The sequence below is a fragment of the Pleurodeles waltl genome, chromosome 8, assembly GCF_031143425.1.
Source record: "Pleurodeles waltl isolate 20211129_DDA chromosome 8, aPleWal1.hap1.20221129, whole genome shotgun sequence".
Classification (NCBI taxonomy): domain Eukaryota; kingdom Metazoa; phylum Chordata; class Amphibia; order Caudata; family Salamandridae; genus Pleurodeles; species Pleurodeles waltl.
The window spans coordinates 604,692,504-604,712,867 of NC_090447.1; the positions used below are offsets into that span (position 1 = coordinate 604,692,504).

A 20,364-nucleotide genomic window follows, 5' to 3' on the forward strand; every position below is an offset into this window, starting at 1 on the left:
GCAGCAATCTCATTATGTAGGAGCTCTGATAATAGCCTCTCTGATTATGCCAGGGCTACTACCACAGTAGGGCTTGAATACTTGCAGTTTCAATCCCTACTGTAGCAATTTCCTTATTTTGCTACCTTTCTGCAGATCTGCATACTGGGGCTGGAGGAAGCAGTAAGCAATAGTTCCAGGGCTGGAATGCCCTTGAGTCTGCAAACCTACTAACCTGCATGTTTTAAAGATTTTCACCAGCTTCTCTCTAATATTTTCCCATAAAAAGAAAGGTTGGATATTTACTCCTGACAATGGCAGAATTAGAACTTCTTCCAGGGTTGGGAAGAAAGTGGCTGGAGGGAAAATGAACTTGCAAATGCTCAATAGATTTTCACATGAGCAAATCTACCCATGCTAAAATACAGTTCACAAATATTTTATAGGGGTACGACATATACCATGGGTGCACTTTTGTGACTTTCTTTAAGAATTTGGGGCCACATGTAGGTAGGTTCAGATTTGCGACCCGCAATTTGCGAGTCGCAAATCTGAAAGTAGGATGGTGTCCCTGACACCGTCTCTGATTCACAAGGGCTTCGCAAATGCCCACCTCATGAATAATCATGAGGTGGGTCGCAATTTGCGACCCCCTTGCGAATGGCGGCCCTCACAGGGATGCTGGCTTGTTGGAGACAGCAGACCACCATGTCTGTGACTGCTTTTCAATAAAGCATTTTTTTAAATTTTTTTTTGTAATGCAGCCCGTTTTCCTTAAAGGAAAACGAGATGCATTACAAAAACGAAAAATGAAACGTTTTAGTGCGGACCACTGCCTGCTCTGATTTTTTTTTTACAGTGACATTCACAATGGGGAAGTGGTCCCATGGGGACCCCTTCCCTTTTGCGAAAGTGTTAGCACCCATTTGAAATGGGTGCAAACTGCGATTGGATTGCCCGCATTCGCAAAACAATCCTACATTGCACTGCGAGTCGCAATTAGGAAGGTAACATCCCTTCCTAATTGCGAGTCGCAAACCCGTTTTGCGATTCGGTAACCAGGTTACCGAATCGCAAAACTGGGTTTGTGCATCGCAATGTGCTTTTTGAACATCGCAAACAGCGAAAGACGCTGTTTGCGACATACAAAAAGCTACCTACATGTGGGTCTTGGTCCCTAATTAGGTCTGGTGTTAACAAAGACATTTTGTTTTTATTAAACTTCTATTTCTCTCTTTTTCGGCTGGCTTTACTGTGAGTGATCGCATTCTGCTCTTCCACAAGGAGCATATTGGCACACAAAGTAGTTTTGTTCAGTGTCAGGAACTACAGTGGCAATCAGTGACGTAACGAAACTGGAGGGTGCCCGTTTGCAAAGAACATGGAGGAGCCCCCTCTCCAGACTCACTCAGGCCAGGTGCTGTGCTGAAGGGGCCCCCTGGAGGGCGGCTGCGGGGCCTTTGTTATGCCACTGGTGGCAACGTGCGCTTTTAGAGTTCAAAAACGTTTTGGGGGGGTTTTGCCAGAGTTTATTACAATGTTGAGGGCCTGGTAGCTCCCGCAACAGTAAAGTGTTACAAAAGCCATGTCAAAACAAGACACACATTGATGAAACTAAAATACTTATAAAAATATTTCATATCAGTGGGCTTTGTCAGTGTTTGTTTATTTTCATGCTTCCCATAATCGTGTTGAAAATGGTTACACTGATTTTCCATTAGAAATATTTTTGGGAAATACTAGCATGCATCAAAACATTTTACTAAATGACACTTCATTTGCATCTAATCAAAGAGCATTCTGGGAGCATTATACTTAGCCTCATAGCCTAAACCTTTCAAACATGTGTATACACGTTTTTTTTTTTTGTACTGGAACCAATGTCAGTGGTGAAGTGTGACCTTAAAACATTTATTTACAGCACTCACCCTAATAATGAAGGCTTTCAAATAATGAACCATAAATACAAGTTCGAACAGCATTATCTTATGGAAACACATTACATCAACTGCATCCACTCTCTGTAAACAGGCAGCCAAAGGGTTTGTGCTGCAGAGGGTTGGGCCTACTTGTCCCAAGGACGTCGGCCAATAGGAATTCCACATCCCTGATTTTATTACACCTGGGGTTGTTTCTGGTGACTGGGATATTAAAACAGTTGATTCCATGCTTTCTGAGCTTGAATATTATACTATATTTGAAAGTGAAGATGTATATATGAATACAGTGAATTATAGGGACAGGTTTTGTGGCCACCATTACGGATATCATTTCTGCACCAAGCTAGTACACCGAGATCTGTTTTTAATTACACACAATGGGAGCATTGTCTGACACCTCCAGGGGGGTGTTCCAAAACATATGTAAAAAAGTTTCCATATTTTTTTGGGCATGATGCTTAGAATGCAGAGACATATTATTTCAAGCTGCCTCTTTCTGAAGTGAGAAATATGTTGCTAACCTACACCAAATACATTTATTCAAATTCCTTTGTTTCCCGGTTCGCCATTGAGGGCTATCAATTTTGGAAGAACTCTATAGAGTTAAAAAGTGATTGGCTGAGACAGGGTAGGGAAGCTTTGTTTAGAGCATGCCTTATTCCCTTGCACATAATTATCTGAATGACACAATTCAACAAACAACCTGCCTGGGATTAGCAAAATTAAAAGAAAAACTGCATGTGCTCAGTATCATGACCCCACACTTTTAAATGTCACTGAAGAACAGCTTGCTAGTTGGGTTCAGAATGATACCTTTAATTTCTCACTTTCACATCCCAGCGTGTGGGTATTGTGGCCAGTGGACACAAATGGTTGTCAGACATGTTTTGTTAATTCCACACGGGGTTTCAAAACAAGCCGGCTGGACCCTCGTTACGTCATAGTTGCAAACTCTCAGCTAACCAGCCTCCAGACAGACTTAGACTCAGTGGGCACGCACACAATAGAACTGAAGACTGTAGTTCAAGAAATGGAGTAACAGTTATTCCCACTGACAGGGGAAATAGAAGCAATTCATTCCCAATTACGATCTAAGCTCCTAAATTGTGAAGACTTGGAGAACCGTTCCTGCCGGGACAATATAAGGGTGCGAGGCCTGGAGGAGGGCTGCGAGGGCCCTGATCTTGAATCCTTCATGGTGGGAATGTTCTCAGAGATTTTAGGGGACAATCACCTGGAGTTTCTGTTGGAAAGGGTGCATTGGTGGTATGCTCACTGCCACCCCGAAGGGAAGAAACCCAGAGATATCTTAACCAAGATGTTGCTCCAGCCTCCTTGGCACATAGACAACAGTTTTGGCCCATTACGGGGGCCCTCTGATCCAAGAACATTAAATATAGCTGGATGTTCCCATTTAGGATAGCATTCGAGATGGACACTAAATCATACCACTGTGTGGATTTTGATGCGGCAGCCTCCCTGCTGGGTGTCTCCAGAGAAGAATCATCAAGTAAGTTGAGACAAGAAGCGTAACATGGGAGACACGGGGACAGTAGAACCCCTAATGTGTGGCACCAACAGAAGAAGGGCAAAAGACCTCATAAATGTAAAGAGGCGAAAGACTCTGCTCCCCACAACTTTACTGGAACTTTGCCTGGAGGGAAGGCCAATGAAGGGTTGCATGAGTGAGAATTTTCAGTTAATTTCGGAGAAGCCTATAAAGCCAGCTGCTGATGCTGGACTATTCTGATTTGGGTGGACTGAACCCAGGGATCCTGGGGGGGGAACTATATTCATGCTCATTACAAGATGGCATAGTTTGAGGAATCTACCAGCTATGGGAAATAAGCCAGTGAAAACCAATAGCAACCACCAGGGCACATATGCGGGTAATGGTCTATTGCCCGCTTAGAAGAAAGTTAGTTACTATACTGAATGTTACACAATGTCACAATTAATAGTTTTTAAAGTTTTACGTGTCTTAATAGTTCCTGAATTGAGTTCACTGTTATGGATGTACTTGGCATGGAGGGGAGGGGATGGAGCTTATGCAGAAGAGACGGGAGGCTGCTGGTGGAAGAGGAAAAACACAGGAATAGGCATACCTTTCAATATCCTATTGTGCACACTAGGGGGTCCCTTTTAACAATTGATAACTTTGGGACACTAACATGGCCCTGAATATGTTAACGTGGAGTGTAAAGGGGTTGAATTCACCAAACATACAATCCCAAATGTGGAAATATATAGGTGATAACTATTTTGATATCATAGCCCTCCAGGAAACACATCTTAAGCAGGGGGAGGACCAGCGACTCCATCTTAGGAGGTACTCTCATTTTTTTGTGCTTCAGCTACAACTAAACACAATAAGGTGGTATTACTTTTCCACGCCTCTGTCCCTTTTCAGATTGAGAGTAGCAAGATTGACAAGGAGGGAAGATTTTTCATACTCAAGGTTCTTCTCAGAGGGCCGTTATGTAAATAGCTACACTACACACCCCTTATGCTGCATAAGCCACATTCCTGCAGCCTTTTTTGGCGACGGAGGGGGATTTTATGGAAGGAGACTTACTTTTAATGGGGGACTTTAATGTAATCTGGGATCTGACAGTAGATTCCACACATTCCCATTGATCTTCGGGTTGGGGTGTTTTCGAAGCCCATAAAGGCCACACTACAAGTATTAGGCCTTATAGACATATGGCATACCTCAAAGTTGCCGTAAAGGACTACACGTTTTTAGCCATACACACAGATCATAATCTAGGATGTACTACATATTTGTCAGCCAACGTCTCCAATCTGCTGCTCAGTCTGCTACCATTCATCCCATTCTCATATCTGATCATGCTCCCCTTGAAGTTATCTTCATCTGGCTGGCCCTGAAATCCAAGTTTATTAGATGGTACTTTCCCAATGCTGTGGTGTGAGACAGACAATTCAGAGACGAACTTAGAAAGATGATAAGTACATTTTTTATCTAAATGATACTAGAAATACTTCTTATACCACAATGTGGGATGCCTTTAAGGCGGTTATATGGGGCAAATGTATATCACCGATGACAGGACTACAAAGACAACAGCACTACAAAGACAGAAGACTACAGAACGGTTGGCATTAAAGAACGAATTACTGCTAGCGAAGAAAGCCCATAAATCAACACTGACACTGCCTCTGCAACAGAAAGTAGTATCTTTAAAAGGTTAGCTCTGCTCAATCTATGCAAATAGGGCAGAACACACATAACTACGCCTGAAGCAAACTACTTATGAAAAGCACAACAATACAGGCCCTCTGTTGGCGAGGCAATTAAAGAGAAAGCAGGAAAAGGAATATTTAGGGCTGATCAGGTATGAAGGAGGTAGCCTGCAGCATTGGGAAGAGGGGAAAGGCCAAGCATTTAGGGAATTCTATAAGGAGCATTCCCCTTCTGATGGAGTCAACGGGGGAATCAGTTGACCTATCGCAAATTAGTAGATTTGCCTTAGGTTCCCCGGGACATTGTCAAGGATCTGAATAACACCATAACAAAAGAGGAAGCACAGGAGTCTGTAGATTTCCTCAAACTTAATAAATCTCCTGGTCCTGATGGACTGACCGCACACTTTTATAACACCTTTAGTTCTGACCTGACTCCACATTTGACCATGTTGTTCAACCATATAGGGGAATATCTCCCTCCATGAGCGAAGCTTTGGTCACGTCCCCCTGAAACCGGAAAAAGACCCACAAAGATGTGCTTCGCCTTCTTAATCTTGATGCTAAGATTTATACGCAGGTCTTGGCCGCAAGATTGGAATCTGTTTTGCCTGATCTGATCCATGCAGATCAATCGGACTTTATCAGAGGCTGCCAAACACATGACAATTTAAGATGGGTGGCCCACCTTATAGACAAGGTAAATTAAGAAAAACAAAACCTGCAATTGTATTGGCATTAGATGCAGAGAAGTCCTTTGACCATATAGATTGGTCCTTCCTGGTGGCCACATTAAGGAGGTTTGGATTTGGGGAGCAGTTTATTAACAGGGTAATGGCCATCTATGCATGCCCCAGCTCCTGGGTTACGGTAAATGGGACTACCTTGGGGTCCTTAAAGCCCACGCGGGGAACAAGGCAAGGATGTCCTCTGCCCCCCTTGTTGTTTGCGCTCAGCATAAACCATTGGTAGCTAAAATTAGAACCAATCCAGAAATTCAAGGAATCCATTTTGGGGCTGACGAACATAAACTCTGCATCTTTGCGGATGACGTTTTATTAGCTCTTCGGTCTCCCCGCAGTTCGCTTCCAGCACTACAACAAGAGCTGCAAACTTATGAGGCAGTCTTGGGATTCCAAGTTAACATACATTAGTCTTATCTGCTTAATCTGTCGATCCCCACGCAGGAAATGGAGACCATTGCCTCCGAACTTCTCATCCAGTGGATCACAAGGGTAAATTCATATTTGGTAGTAAAACTCACTCCCAAAATGGAGAACCTGTATAAGGAAAGCTTTCCTCTAATCACAGTTGAAGGCTGACATGAAACGATAATCGTTGGAATACCTAACCAGGATGGGATGTATAAATGCAATCAAAATGACATTATTAGCACACATTATATATCTGTTTCAAGGGCTCACGATAGAAATAATGAGGGATTTTCTTCATGGAACTATGCTACCTGTTGACTAGGTTTGTGTGACAGGGCTATAGAGCAAAACTCTCTTATAAAGTTCTGACTCACCCCAGAGAGGTAGGGGGCCTTGCACTACCAGACATGCAAAATTACTACAGTGCAGGGCAACTCCGAGTAATAGCCGAATGGTCACTCAGGGAATCAGATAAATTATGGCTATATAAGGACAGAGCAGTGATAGAGAGGACAATCTAGAATATGCTGTGGAAGCCCTGGCAAGATTGTCCGTGCAATGCATATCCGAGTATACCCAGAGCCACTACACTTAGGGTGTGGGACAGAGTGAATAAGACATATCAGTGGGTAACTTTTCCCTCGCCACTTACACTTATCCACTTCAATTCGGACTTCCTACTGGCCCTTCCCATGGGCCCTTTGACGCATGGCGGGAGGGAGCGTACTTAAAGATCTCAGACTTGTTCCATGGGATCTTAAATTTCAGGCCTTGGAACTTTTTTTGTTTACTCAGTTGAAACACTGGGTTAAACTCAGTTGAAACACTGGGTGTCACAGCCTAGTGTACAGGAGGCAGCCACAAGGGACTTAGTACCAGTGGAGCACTTTGTTCTATAGGGTGGGACTTCTAGAGGCTGTATCTCCACTCTGTATGCTTTATTCCAGCTGCAGATCGTTCCCCACCCCCGCCGCATGACATTTTGTAATTGAGTTCTTGACACCATCATAAGCAACAAGCTTTGGGCCAAGCTATACAGCAATATTTTTAAGTTCAATAGATCATGGGGCACCGGGAAGCACATTATAATCTTCTGTACGGTAATTGCACCATGAGAAACTTAAAAAGATCTATCCCGGCGTGCAAGATACTTGTTAGAGGGGATGTGGGACGTTGGGAGACTTCCACCACACATGGTAGGCTTGTCTGACAATTTGTCCTTTTTGGAATGAGATACTGGCAAAATTAAAGAAATTCTAGGATACCCCATTCCTAGTAAGCCAGAATGTGTATTAGTAGGGATCCAAGACCCCACTCTGTGTCACCAAACAATAGGGGACTGCTCAATTATGTGGTTATGTCTAGTGTAGGAAAGTACCATCTTGCCTGGCATGTTACCCCCAATTTCACTGTATGTATGTTTGTTTTTGCCCTAGGGTCACTGGGATCCTGCTAGGCAAGACCCCAGTGCTCATAGTGTATTCCCTGTATGTTTTCCCTGTGTGGTGCCTAACTGTATCACTGAGGCTCTGCTAACCATAACCTCAGTGTTTATGGTCTCTCTGCTTTCTAAAATTGTCATTGCAGGCTAGTGACAAATTTGACCAATTCTCATTGGCACACTGGTACACCCATATAATTCCCTTGTATATGGTACTTAGGTACCCAGGGTATTGGGGTTCCAGGAGATCCCTATGGGCTGCAGCATTTCTTTTGTCACCCATAGGGAGCTCTGACAATTCTTACACAGGACTGCCAGTGCAGCCTGAGTGAAATAACGTCCACGTTATTTCACAGCCATTTTACACTGCACATAAGTAACTTATAAGTCACCTATTTGTCTAACCCTCACTTGGTGAAGGTTAGGTGCCAAGTTACTTAGTGTGTGGGCACCCTGGCACTAGCCAAGGTGTCCCCACATCGTTCAGGGCAAATTCTCTGAACTTTGTGAGTGCGGGGACACCATTACACGTGTGCACTGCACATAGGGTCACTACCTATGTGTAGCGTCACAATGTTACCTGGTAACTCCGAACATGGCCATGTAACATGTCTAAGATCATGGAATTGTCACCAGTCTAGTAATGTTGGGACAATTCCATGATCCCCCGGGTCTCTAGCACAGAACCCGGGTACTGCCAAACTGCCTTTCCGGGGTTTCCACTGCAGCTGCTGCCAACCCCTGAGACAGGATTCTGCCCTCCTGGGGTCTGGCAAGCCCCGGCCCAGGAAGGCAGAACAAAGGATTTCCTCTGAGAGAGGGTGTTACACCCTCTCCCTTTGGAAATAGGTGTGAAGGGCTGGGGAGGAGTAGCCTCCCCCAGCCTCTGGAAATGCTTAGATGGGCACAGATGGTGCCCATCTGTTCATAAGCCAGTCTACACTGGTTCAGGGATCCGCCAGCCTTGCTCTGGCGCGAAACTGGACAATGGAAAGGGGAGTGACCACTCGTCTGACCACTACCTCCCAGGGGAGATGCCCAGAGCTCCTCCAGTGTGTCCCAGACCTCTGCCATCTTGGATTCAGAGGTGTTGGGGGCACACAGGACTGCTCTGAGTGGCCAGTGCCTGCAGGTGACATCAGAGACCCCTCCTGATAGGTTCTTACCTCTCTTGGTAGCCAAACCTCCCTTCTTGGTAGCCAAACCTCCTTTTCTGGCTATTTATGGTCTCTCCTCTGGGCTATTCCTCAGATAATGAATGCAAGAGCTCACCAGAGTTCCTCTGCACTTCCCTCTTCGACTTCTGCCAAGGATCAACGGCTGACTGCTCCAGGACGCCTGCAAAACCGCAACAAAGTAGCAAGACAACTACCAGCAACATTGTAGCGCCTCATCCTGCCGGCTTTCTCGACTGTTTCCTGGTGGTGCATGCTCTGAGGACTGTCTGCCTTCACCCTGCACTGGAAGCCAAGAAGAAATCTCCCGTGGGTCGACAGAATCGTCCCCCTGCTAACGCAGGCACCAAAAGACTGCATCACTGGTCCACTGGGCCCCCTCTCATCCTGACGAGCGTGGTCCCTGGAACACAGGAGCTGGGTCCAAGTGTCTCCCACAGTCCAGTGGCCCTTTTGTCCAAATTTGGTGGAGGTAAGTCCTTGCCTCCCCACACCAGACAGCAAACCTGTGTACTGCGTGATTTGCAGCTGCTCCGGCTTCTGTGCACTTCTCCAAGGATTCCTTTGTGCACAGCCCAGCCTGGGTCCTCAGCACTCCGTCCTGCAGTGCTCAACCCTCTGAGTTGGACTCAGACATCGTGGGACCTTCTTTTTTGTGACTCTGAGTTCACAGAGCTTCCAAGTGCCTGCTCCGGTACTTCTGCTGGTCCTGCCTGCTTCTGTGGGGGCTCTCTGAGTTGCTGAGCACCCCCTCTGTCTCCTCAAAGGGGCGACATCCTGGTCCTTCCCGGTCCCCAGCAGCACCCAAAAACCTCTACCGCGACCCTTGCAGCTAGCAAGGGTTGTTTGCAGTATTTCTGCGTGGAAACACTTCTGCGGCATCCAGCACGCCGTGGGACATCTTCCATCCAAAGGAGCCGTTCCTAGCCCTTTTCGTTGTTTCAGAATCTTCGGCTTCTTCCACCCAGAGGCAGCCCTTTTGCACCTTCATCCGGGGTTTCCTGGGCTCCTGCCCCCCTGGACACTCTCACGACTCTTGCACTTGGTCTCCTTCCTTCTCAGGTCCTGAGGTCCAGGAATCCGTCTTCAGTGTTTTGCTGGTGCTTGTGGTTCTTGCAGAATCCCCCTAACACGAATATACTGTCTTTCTGGGGTAGTAACTTTACTCCTATTGTTTAGGGTCTTGGGGTGGGGTATTTTGTACACCCTTACTGTTTTCTCACAGTCCCATTGACCCTCTACAATCTCCCATAGGTCTGGGGTCCATTCGTGATTCGCATTCCACTTTTGGAGTATATGGTTTGGGGTGCCCCTAGACCTATATTTACCTATTGCATCCTATTGTGATTCTACATTGTTTGTACTACTTTTCTTACTGTTACTTACCTGTTTTGGGTTTGTGTACATATAACTTGTGTATATTACTTACCTCCTAAGTGAGGGTATTCTCTGAGATACTTTTGGCATATTGTCACTAAAATAAAGTACCTTTATTTTTAGTAACTCTGAGTATTGTGTTTTCTTATGATATTGTGCTATATGATATAAGTGGTATAGTAGGAGCTTTGCATGTCTCCTAGTTCAGCCTAAGCTGCTTTGCCATAGCTACCTTCTATCAGCCTAAGCTGCTAGAAAGACCTCTATTCTACTAATAAGGGATAACTGGACCTGGCACAGGGTGTAAGTACCACAAGGTACCCACTATAAGCCAGGCCAGCCTCCTACATCTAGTGACGACTAAGATGGCCCTTGTGGCTGCGTGGAAGAATCCCAAGGCCCGGTCTGTCACAGTGGTATGCCAGGCTGTGGCAGGCACTATCTATGGAGCATTTGGTCAATATGTTGATTGACAACAGAGCAAGTTTTGATTACATTTGGGGACCCCTAGTGCAGTTCCTATCCTGGGGACTTCCGCTCTTCTCATGTCATCTCTGCAAAAGGGCTATCCACTTATTCCAGAATTAAGATTTCCCCATGCATGCCCCCACTTGGGACACTCGACCCCCTGTTGTAATAATCTTCCTCCTCATTGATTGAAATGTAGTTTTTCTTACTCTGACCTCTCTGTGCTTGTTGACTGAATGTTCTGTAGTTTCAGTGTTAATGTAATCCATGTTAGGATGCTTTACTCTATGGTGGTACTGTATTCCATGCCTATAATTTACTGACAAAGGGATAAGATATGTGCTATTATTTTTTACTTCATGATAACAGCCAATCTATGTGAGATACTGTAACTATTTGTAGCATCAGGTTGCAGTTGGCTCCAAGTCCTGTGGTAAATGCATTGCTGTCTGTACCAATAACAACTTTAATAAAGATTTGGGAAAAAAACGTGGCTCTGATATCAGCCAGAGAGATCTATGACCTCCAATTGCAAGGTCATCAGCAGAGAAGCAGTCCTTATTAAATACCAACTCCCCAATCACATTGGAGAATTGATGGGCAGAACTTCTTTAAGGTTGTCTGTTCTGGATTTGTTAGCACTTTACAGACTATATTTGAAGTGATACCTTCAGTCGTCCTTTCACTCTTTTTGAGTGTCTTGGGTGTATTCCCAATAACTTTACCATTGATTGGCTGTGTTCTGCTGTTGCTACTTTTTTAATCAATGCCTGTCCTGTCTCAACAAAGCAGTGTACTGGTGCTCCTACCAGCCCATCTGTGTTGTGATTGCATGATGTAGTACTTTGAAGCTTTGTTGCTGGAGGAGCTTGTGCTGAATTGCTCATTGACATTCCAAACAATACTGACCTGTGTGCATCAGATTTTTCCTGTTTATGGTGCTTTTTCAAGTGTGCACCAAAGGTGTGTCTTGCCATGCAGCCTGTGCCTTCTGTGGACACGGACCTGTGAATGTTCTTGGTAAGGGCTCATTCACGGACATGTCCTTTGAGACTGCGGTTGACCAACAAGGCATCCTATGAGCCACCTCCTATGGATTTCCTGGCTCTTTCACCATCTCCTGTGGCCTGGAGTGTGGCCACCTCCATGGGTCCTATGGGTGAGGCTTCTGCCCACTTTACTCTATGGATCCTTCAGCAAATGTGCTGGTCAGCTTGTCGCCTGCCATGGTGGAATCCTTCCTGGCTTCCATCACCATTGAGATCATTGGAGATTTCCTTCAGGATCATAATTATTGTTGAATTTGACTGGCATTTTTGTCTCAAATACTAAATTCCCTGTTACGTTGGCATGCCTTGCGTCTCATCTTCAAAATGTTCATGTCTTTTTATGTATATTTTAACGTGCTTTTAGTGTTTTAAGTTTTAGGAGCATTTTTAGGATAACACTCCTGTCCCAACAATGAGTGTGTGTCATGGGTTCATTTTACACTCTGCTTGGGCACCCGTATTTTAACTTGGCTTAGCCCTGAAGCCTGTGCCCTTTCACCTACATATGTGCTCCGACTTCATTTATTCTGTTTTATTCCTTTTTAGTTAGCCAGCTTTCAGTGGGGATGTTTTATTTTTTAATCAGCTGTAACTCTGAGATTCTGCTAAAGCCATGCCTAATCCAAACTGCTGGATTAGGCATGGCAGCACCACCGTGTATGGGGGACTGAGCCCGATCCCAGACCGTCTTGGCAGCTGTCAGCCCAAACCTTTCAGCTAGCTATCAGCACCTCACCAAAACCTGAAAGAAAAGGTGATTTATAACAACAAGAGTTAAACAAGGTTAAAGAGGAATAAGTAACTCTCCCATTTTTAGTGTTGCTATGCCCTTGGGAATATTCAGGCGACAACGCTTTTTCATAAAATGGGCAATTGTTCGATTTGGACAGATTACACTGACGGAGCTTATTAAAATGAACATTCTGCTCCACTTTCAGTCCTCCCTGAACAAAATGTGCAATGATTTGAGTGGTTCTGATAGGCTTAGTGGACATCTATCCAATGGCTTTGCATATCTTGAAGTACCTAGCTGCTGGATTAGGCTTTGGTAATTCAAACAAAGTAGTCGATGAGGTTAAATTGCTTTATTCCGAACCCAAACTAAGGGCACCAAGGTCTGCATACACAGTCCAGCAAGGCAACCCCTTTTCATAGTTCCTAAAAATCTTTAGTGTACTGGAGCTCAAAAAACCTCAAGGCCTTTCTCCTGAGCCTTCCCTCTTTCCAAACAAGCATTTGCAAATCCAGTAGGTCTCACCTATATGAGATATAGTGGCATTTTCAATTAAAAAAAAAATCCATGTTGCACAGCAGCTTGGCCACTGTGCAACACAGCCGAAAGTAAAGAGAATAAAAACGCTTTGACAGGGCCAATATCGGCTGTGACATAGCGCTTCTTCATTTATATATTTATGTTTTAACTTTCAGCCATGTTGCACAGTGGCCGCGCTGCTATGCAACATGGCTAAAACATTGACAAAGCCCATAGATCTTGTATAGGCAACGCATATTGGCTTTGGTAGTGCTTGCTTCTGTGTACTGTTACCCGGATCGCCATGCAGCTGTTTCTATCACTGATAATGAAAACTATTTAAATAGCACGCACCACAAACCAAACTATCTGTTTGCGTTGCTCTTAACCCGATGTGGTCATTTAAGCAACGAAAGAAAAAAAGAACAGCTGAGTCGAAATGCAAAAATTAAAACCAATGACACAAAGAACACTGACATCTCAGCAGCAAGTGTATGAACCCAGAGAGCTATCATATTGTCTTATACCGCTATTATACAAATTTTGCAAACAATAAATTAGTTCACATAAGTAGGAAACGCACTGAACTAAACCGTGTTTCATTGATTTCCTCATTTTAGAAACCTGTGAAATAAGATGATCTGAAACAGTACACAGACCAATGAGGTGCATGCTGCACACAAATCTCGTAGTAATTATATTAACCTACTTGGCTATCCTACCGGTTTACATTTCTGATCTTTAACGCCAAGCTACTGACATTTTGAAATAATGCGCGCCTTGCCTCTCCTATGTGCAAATCCTGCATGTTTATAACAGAAGCCACAAAATTCTGTAATTTCTAGTGTAATCAGAAAACATTTCTGCTGGTTAACTAACGATAGTCTTGAATCATATTCGCAATTACTTCCTCACGTTCTTGGTATCTGGAAATCTATTTGAGATAACAACTTCGTTTCCTGAGAGGCCTACTCTGCACTTGTGCACTATGTGGGGTGGTTTGGTAAGAGAATCTGCACCCCCACTAGAAAGTGGACTAATCCGTTCAGCCCAACCTGTGGCATTTATGTAAATGAGAAGCTTTAGATTAGGTAACAACTTGTGCTAATTATAAACACCACTCACTTGATTTCTCCTTGATGATAATTATAATTTAGATTAATGTATTGCAGAAAATACGTTCTTAAAAGCAATTTTCTCCAGCTCTATGGTGTTTTGCCAACTTTGGGAGACTGACAGGCTCGGTAAATAGATGTGCAACGTAAGCTGTCTTATCTGGTAAGCAAAGACATCTGCAGCAGGTGCATGACCACACTGAGCTAGTCATCACACCAAGGGCACATGTTTCTGCAAATCAAAAGTGTTAGTTTTCTGTCCCTCGCTATATGGCAATGCTCGGCCCTTGTAACACAATAAGGGATGTACATTTGCAGGCCAAGCGAGTGCAAATGCTGTGCCTGCCCTTTTTGATAAGGCTAATAAAAAGCTGCTGCCCGTAATCTCTTGCTGATAATTAAACAAAATGCTGTACAGGTACATAAACCTGCATTGCTGGGTGGACGTGGGAGAATGCAAACTATGAAGTGCTTGGCATCCTGCACCACACTGCTTCACACAACAGGCTTAGGCAAACAGAACACATTGGTCTTTTAGAAACAACGTATGACAGAAAAAAGAGCTTCTTTAAACAAGCAAAACCATATTTTCTTCTAGCAGCAGTAGAAGGATACTAATAAAATTAATATACTCAAAAAGAGGGATCGGGAGATTAACTGGTCCAGTGTAGTCTCCCAAAGTCATATAAGTCAAACAGGTACACTGTTCCAAGACAGAAGAAAACGAAACTCCACTAGGCAAACCAAAATAGAAGCAAGAGCCCTCACACATCCTGTGGATGTCATGCTTCATCATAGGGCCTACTCCTCGTCAGCCTGGCGCTGCAATATCTGACGGGCCCCTCTAGGGGGCTCTTTGCCAGAGATCTTAAACAGTGATGCATGCCGTGATAGTCTAGACGTGGGAAACAATCTAAACCTACGCCCTGAGAGGGGCTAAAGAAAAAAGGATAAAATTGGCTCGAGACCCTCAAACAGCCTAAACTTTATTGGGTCCATGGGTCTCGGTCAAGATTAAAAAAGAAACACAGGAGTGGAATGGAAATAATGTTCCAGCACTCAACCAAAAAAGAAAAAGAAGTGGGTGAAAAGGGAATTACCCTCTCTCAAAACCCTGGGTCAACATGTTTCATGCCTAACCAGTCCCTATGGATCTAATGGCGTTTTGTCAAGACCAACCAAACAAAAGTCTCCTACTCTATGTCACTTAGTTAGAAAAATGTAATGTCAAAGTGTAAGGAGAAATATCTACTTACTAAGGAGCATGGCACCTAACAAACTAAATAGGTTGTGCCATCCTACAATGGGGATGATACTCCATGGAATTATGCATACCGTGGACCATCATAGTGTCATCCTGATGAAATGCCATTAGATCCATAAGGACTGGTTAGGTGTGAAACACCCTTGTTTCTTTTTTTAACCTTGACCGAGACCCCATCTACCCAATAAAGTTTAGGCTGTTTGAGGGTCTCGAGCCAATTTTATCCTTTTTTTCTTTTGCTCCTATCAGGATGTAGGTGTAGATTATTTCCCACGTCTAGACTATCACAGCACGCATCACTATTTAAGATCTCCAGCAAAGAGCCTCCTAGAGGGCCCGTCAGATATTGCAGCGCCAGTCTGAGTAGCAGGCCCTATGATGAAGCATGATATCCACTGGATGTGTGAGGGCTCTTGCTTTTTTTTTGGTATGTGCCTAGTGGAGTTTCTTTTTCTTCTTCTGTCTTGGAACAGTGTACCTGTTTGATTTATTGGATAATAATAAAAAACAATCAATCTGTACTTGGTCCATGCTCCTGAAGAAAGAAGAGGAAGTGAAGCTGGCAGAAGCTGCCAAACTAGGAGGCAGAAAGTAAGACTGACAGTGAAGCCATCTAACGGTATGCAATGTGCAGGCTCAAAGCTCATTGAATGCAAAATCTTTTGCAAGCAAGAGTGCATGCAGCACGTGCTGTTGCAGGCAAGACCTAAAAATGGCCTTGCATTTGTAAGAATGTAGCTGTGTGTGAGATAGAAGGCAATGTTGTACAATCCAGAGACATATAGTCTTAAACGCAGCTCACTGAGGTGTTTGTGGTGCAGCCCGTTCACTTGTATACAGCACATTTTTAAGAATTTGTGGCACGCAGAGATGTGTTGAGAATGACAGGGCTACAGATCTAGCAAGTATAAATAGTAATTGAACACTTGCATGTAATTCAAGCATAGTGACAGTGTCAGAAGTTAAACTTTTCACTGGTAATGCATCTTATTGGAAGTTTGTAAAATGCAAAATACGACAAATAGCTTCTTGCCCATGAATGCATCATGCTACTGGCAGGTAAGAAGAAAAGGGTGCAACATTTATATAGAAATCAGTTCTTGTATATTTTCAAAAGCTGTGGTAGCTCTTTTTTTTTTATTTATTTTTTTAGGTATTATTGGGTATATCTGGCATATATATTTGTTGACCTTTTTGTTGGTCTTCAAGAGATTTTGGCTTCAAGCACCCCCAAAAATGTCTAAAAAAGCTAATCAGTCATTACGAGCTCAAGTGTTATCTTGCATTCATATGCATTGTTTTCCTTTTGAAAGGAAAGCAATAGAGGAGCAGAAACAAAAAGCAGAAGAAGAAAAGGCTCGTCAGGAGGAGGAAGCACTAAGGCTGGCAGAGGAAAGAAAGCGAAATGAAGAAAAAGAGCGGATGCGTGCTGAGGAAGAAGCAAGGATAAAAGAATTAGAGGAAAGGGCCTTTAAGGAAAAGCAAGAAAAGGAACTACAGGCCCAGCTGGAAAAGCAGGTATTTTGGAGTGGTTCTGACGATGGGCAAATCCACCCTTTGTTTTACTTATTTCTTCTTTTTTCTGTGTTTATAAAATATTTTGGTTAGTGATATTGTATGAGATCTGTTGCTGCAGCTTATTTAAGCAGTGGTTGGAATTGTACTTAGTCACAGGTTTTGATAGACTGCTCTGCTGTCCAATAAGCTTGTGAATCTTCCTCTGCATTATGGTCTCTAAACCGTGCCATTATAATATTTGGGCGGGCTAGTTTAATTATAACTCACTACACAGGTAGCTACCCTGAAAACCTTGCCTTAACTTCCTGCAAGGCACACTGCAAACGCATGCTCTGTAGACGTAATATGGGATCCGTCTCACTGTGGAGCTAGAGGTTTCTGCACTCTGAAAATCAAACCCCTTGCTGAAGAAATTAGTTGGAGTTATCTTAGGAACTCATGTTACCTGTTAAATCATTTCAATGAATAGCGCATAAGATGAAGCCAAGGTCTCACAGATGTTCATCGCGCAAGCAAAGTAGTTAGCCAAGAGAAATTTGTTTGGGCATCATTATTCAGTTGATTGCCTTAAAAGCATGTGTTGTAGGTTATGTGCTCTACATACTTCCAGCACCTCGTGGTTGAGGTTGGAATTAGCTATTGCGTTTCTTCAGGTTTATGGTATTCCGGAGTCCCAGGTCAGACCCCTTCATGATGTGAGCCTAGAGTCGTCACGCATCCTCATTTGTTAAATTTCTCTGTGCATTTGATTGGATTCAGAATCTTCACATCTCCAGTATTTTTACTTGCAATAAAAGATAGTCATCCATATAAATTGACTTCACAGAAGGAAAAGAAAGAAACTGGATGTTTTCTTCACTAGGGTGCCATCTGTGGAGGAATTTTCCAATTTCAGAGAATAAAGGTGGTTTTCCTTTATAAACACAAAGTAAGCAACTGAGGGCTAAAATATTGTACTCTAATGCTTATTTGCCTGTTTTTCTGCCCAAAATTAAATGGCTTTGTCCGAGAGATGTAGCATGGTATAGAGCCTCTCATGGGTTGAAAAAGCTGCGAACGGTATTGCTCCAGATATAGGCGATGGAAGTAGGGATGCAGGGTACTGCAGCATGCCGAGAAAGAACTATGCTGGTGTTCAGAAGGTGACTGAGCAGTCGAGATGTCTTTATATTTTATCTCTATCTTGTCACATTTACTGTGCGTTCAAAGACTGATGTTAAATGTCAGGCTACGTCTTTTAATACATTTCTGCTTAATCTTTTAAAATGGAGTTTGAGGTATACTTTTCGTCCTCTGACTACAAAGTGAGAGGACTTTGTAAATAAACTATATGAACATCTTGCTGGAGTACAAGAAGTATGAAAGGAGAGTCTGTAGGATGCCATTTTTTCCTAACACAAAAACATTTAAGTACCTCTAAATAAACTTTATGCATATTTCACAATACAAAAGCATTTAAGAAAGCACAAATTAAAACATATTTCTACAGGTCTGAAGTGTGATGGAAACAAAGATTTTTAGTAAACTACTTGGAGATGTGCAAATTATAATTATTCACTGAAACCCGATGTCCAAACGTTGTTTGTGTGCTGTATAGCTTTATCAGTAAAAACAGTAAAACAGTATGCCTGTGCAAATTTAGTGGCCTTTTCAATGGAAAATGTGCTGTCTGTAAATGACAGTGCACTACTATACTTTAGTGATATATTTACAACAGTGTCCTCCGAAATTCACAAATGCACCACCTGTTACCACTCACCATCTAAATGGGTGTGGCTCATTTGCTAAACTTGGCCTTTATGTGATGCTTGGATATTTCACAATGCCTATTACTTCATTGATGTAACATTGGTAGCAGTAAATACCCCACCCCCGAAAATGGTTCTAGCACTAATTGCTCCAGAGGTACAGGAAACATGGTATCTGGCCTGACGAGCTGAAAAAAGATAAGTAATTGTCTACTAGCTTCTTGAAGGAAATCTGCCATTTAACCCATTCCATGCTGAGAACAGAACTGTTCCATCCTCTGCACACATGCAGGAAATCCCTCTGCTTTTCACAGCAGAGGGGATTCCTTTTATTATTTTTTTAGCCTCATGAGCTTTCCCTGCTGCCTGAAGCTTTTTTTTCCCCAGTGTAATGACGATTGCCGCACTGTCATTACAGTGGAAGTCACCACTATCTCAGCCCCCCAAACACCGAAGCACACGGTAGAGGTATCACTGGAAAGGGGGGAATCTCCCTTCTCCAATGGTACCTTTCCCAAGTGATCCCTGCTTGGGGATCGCCCAAGGAGGGCGATCCTCAAGCAGGGACTCACCTGACTAGAGATCAGGGATTTATTTTTGTTGCAGGGAAAGGCCCCTTGGCCAGGCCTGTTCCTCATATGGGGGCATTATTTTGGCCGAAAACCCCTAGACACCAGGATTTTTTTTTTGAGTTTGCATCGGTAGAGGGTGCCCAGCATGGGCATGCCCTCCCAACCCTCAAAAAAAGGGGAGGGGAGCAGAGGAGGGAATTACCTGTATTGCCCCTACCGCCTGGGGGGCGGGGTGCAGAAAGCCCACTAGATACCAGGGATTACTTTTTTTTTAATTATTTGTATTGGTGGGGCCTGCCCAGCAGGGAAACAATCTTTCTGCCCCCATCCCTGGTTTGGGTGAGGGTCAGGGGGGGGGGGGGTAAATGGAGTAGTTACCCCTATCTGCCCCCCCTCAGGGAGGCAGAAACCTCACTAGACACTAGCGGTTCCTTTTTTATGTAGGAGTGGGGCTGCCCAGCATGATACAATACAAACGTATCTAATCTATGTCATTAGAAGTCCCCGCGCAAGGGCTTTCAAGCGCCCTTGGTTTGATAAGTTTCTGTCACTTGAACAAGGCCAGCCACACAATTGGTGAGGCATTTTTATCGGCACAAGTGGGTCAATGCTAGGTGGTAGGAATTTTGATTCCTGCGGATTCCAGAAGTTTCTGTCACAGAAATTTAAGGAAAATACATGATTTCAGGCAAAGTTTAAGTTTGCAGGGCGCTGTGGGTTACAAAAAAAAAAAAAACCCTCATGAGATCCATCCTCGTTTCCCCATGGTGTCTAGTTTACAAAAATGTTCAGGTTTGCTAGGTTCCCTAGGTGCCAGCTGAGCCAGGTAGGGCCGAAAAACTACAACTACCCGGTTTTCAAAAAACAGGTCAGTTTTGCGTGGAAACATTTGATGTATTCATGTTGTATTTTGGCTCGTTTCCTGTAGCGGTCACTAGGCATACTCACACAAGTGAGGTACTTTTTTTTATTGGGAGACTTAGTACTAGTATCCTACTAGGCAGACATGCATGGTTGCACATCTCTGGCTTTCAAAAAGAGGCGCACCAAACAATTTGAAATGTCAATTTTGAAAAGGAACTTCTATTTGGCCCTCAAGTAGATCAGG

The 20,364-nt window shown here is 43.7% G+C and overlaps 1 protein-coding gene across 10 annotated transcripts in view; it reads left to right on the forward strand.

Annotated features, from left to right (window-relative positions):
- The window catches only part of MAP7D2 (MAP7 domain containing 2), a 361,083-nt gene that overhangs the window by 293,960 nt on the left and 46,759 nt on the right, over window positions 1-20,364 (forward strand). For all 10 annotated transcript variants that reach the window (XM_069204676.1, XM_069204677.1, XM_069204679.1 and 7 more), the window contains one exon: window positions 16,732-16,936. In XM_069204676.1, coding sequence (XP_069060777.1) covers window positions 16,732-16,936 — 205 coding nt within the window. The remainder of the gene's footprint in view (window positions 1-16,731; window positions 16,937-20,364) is intronic.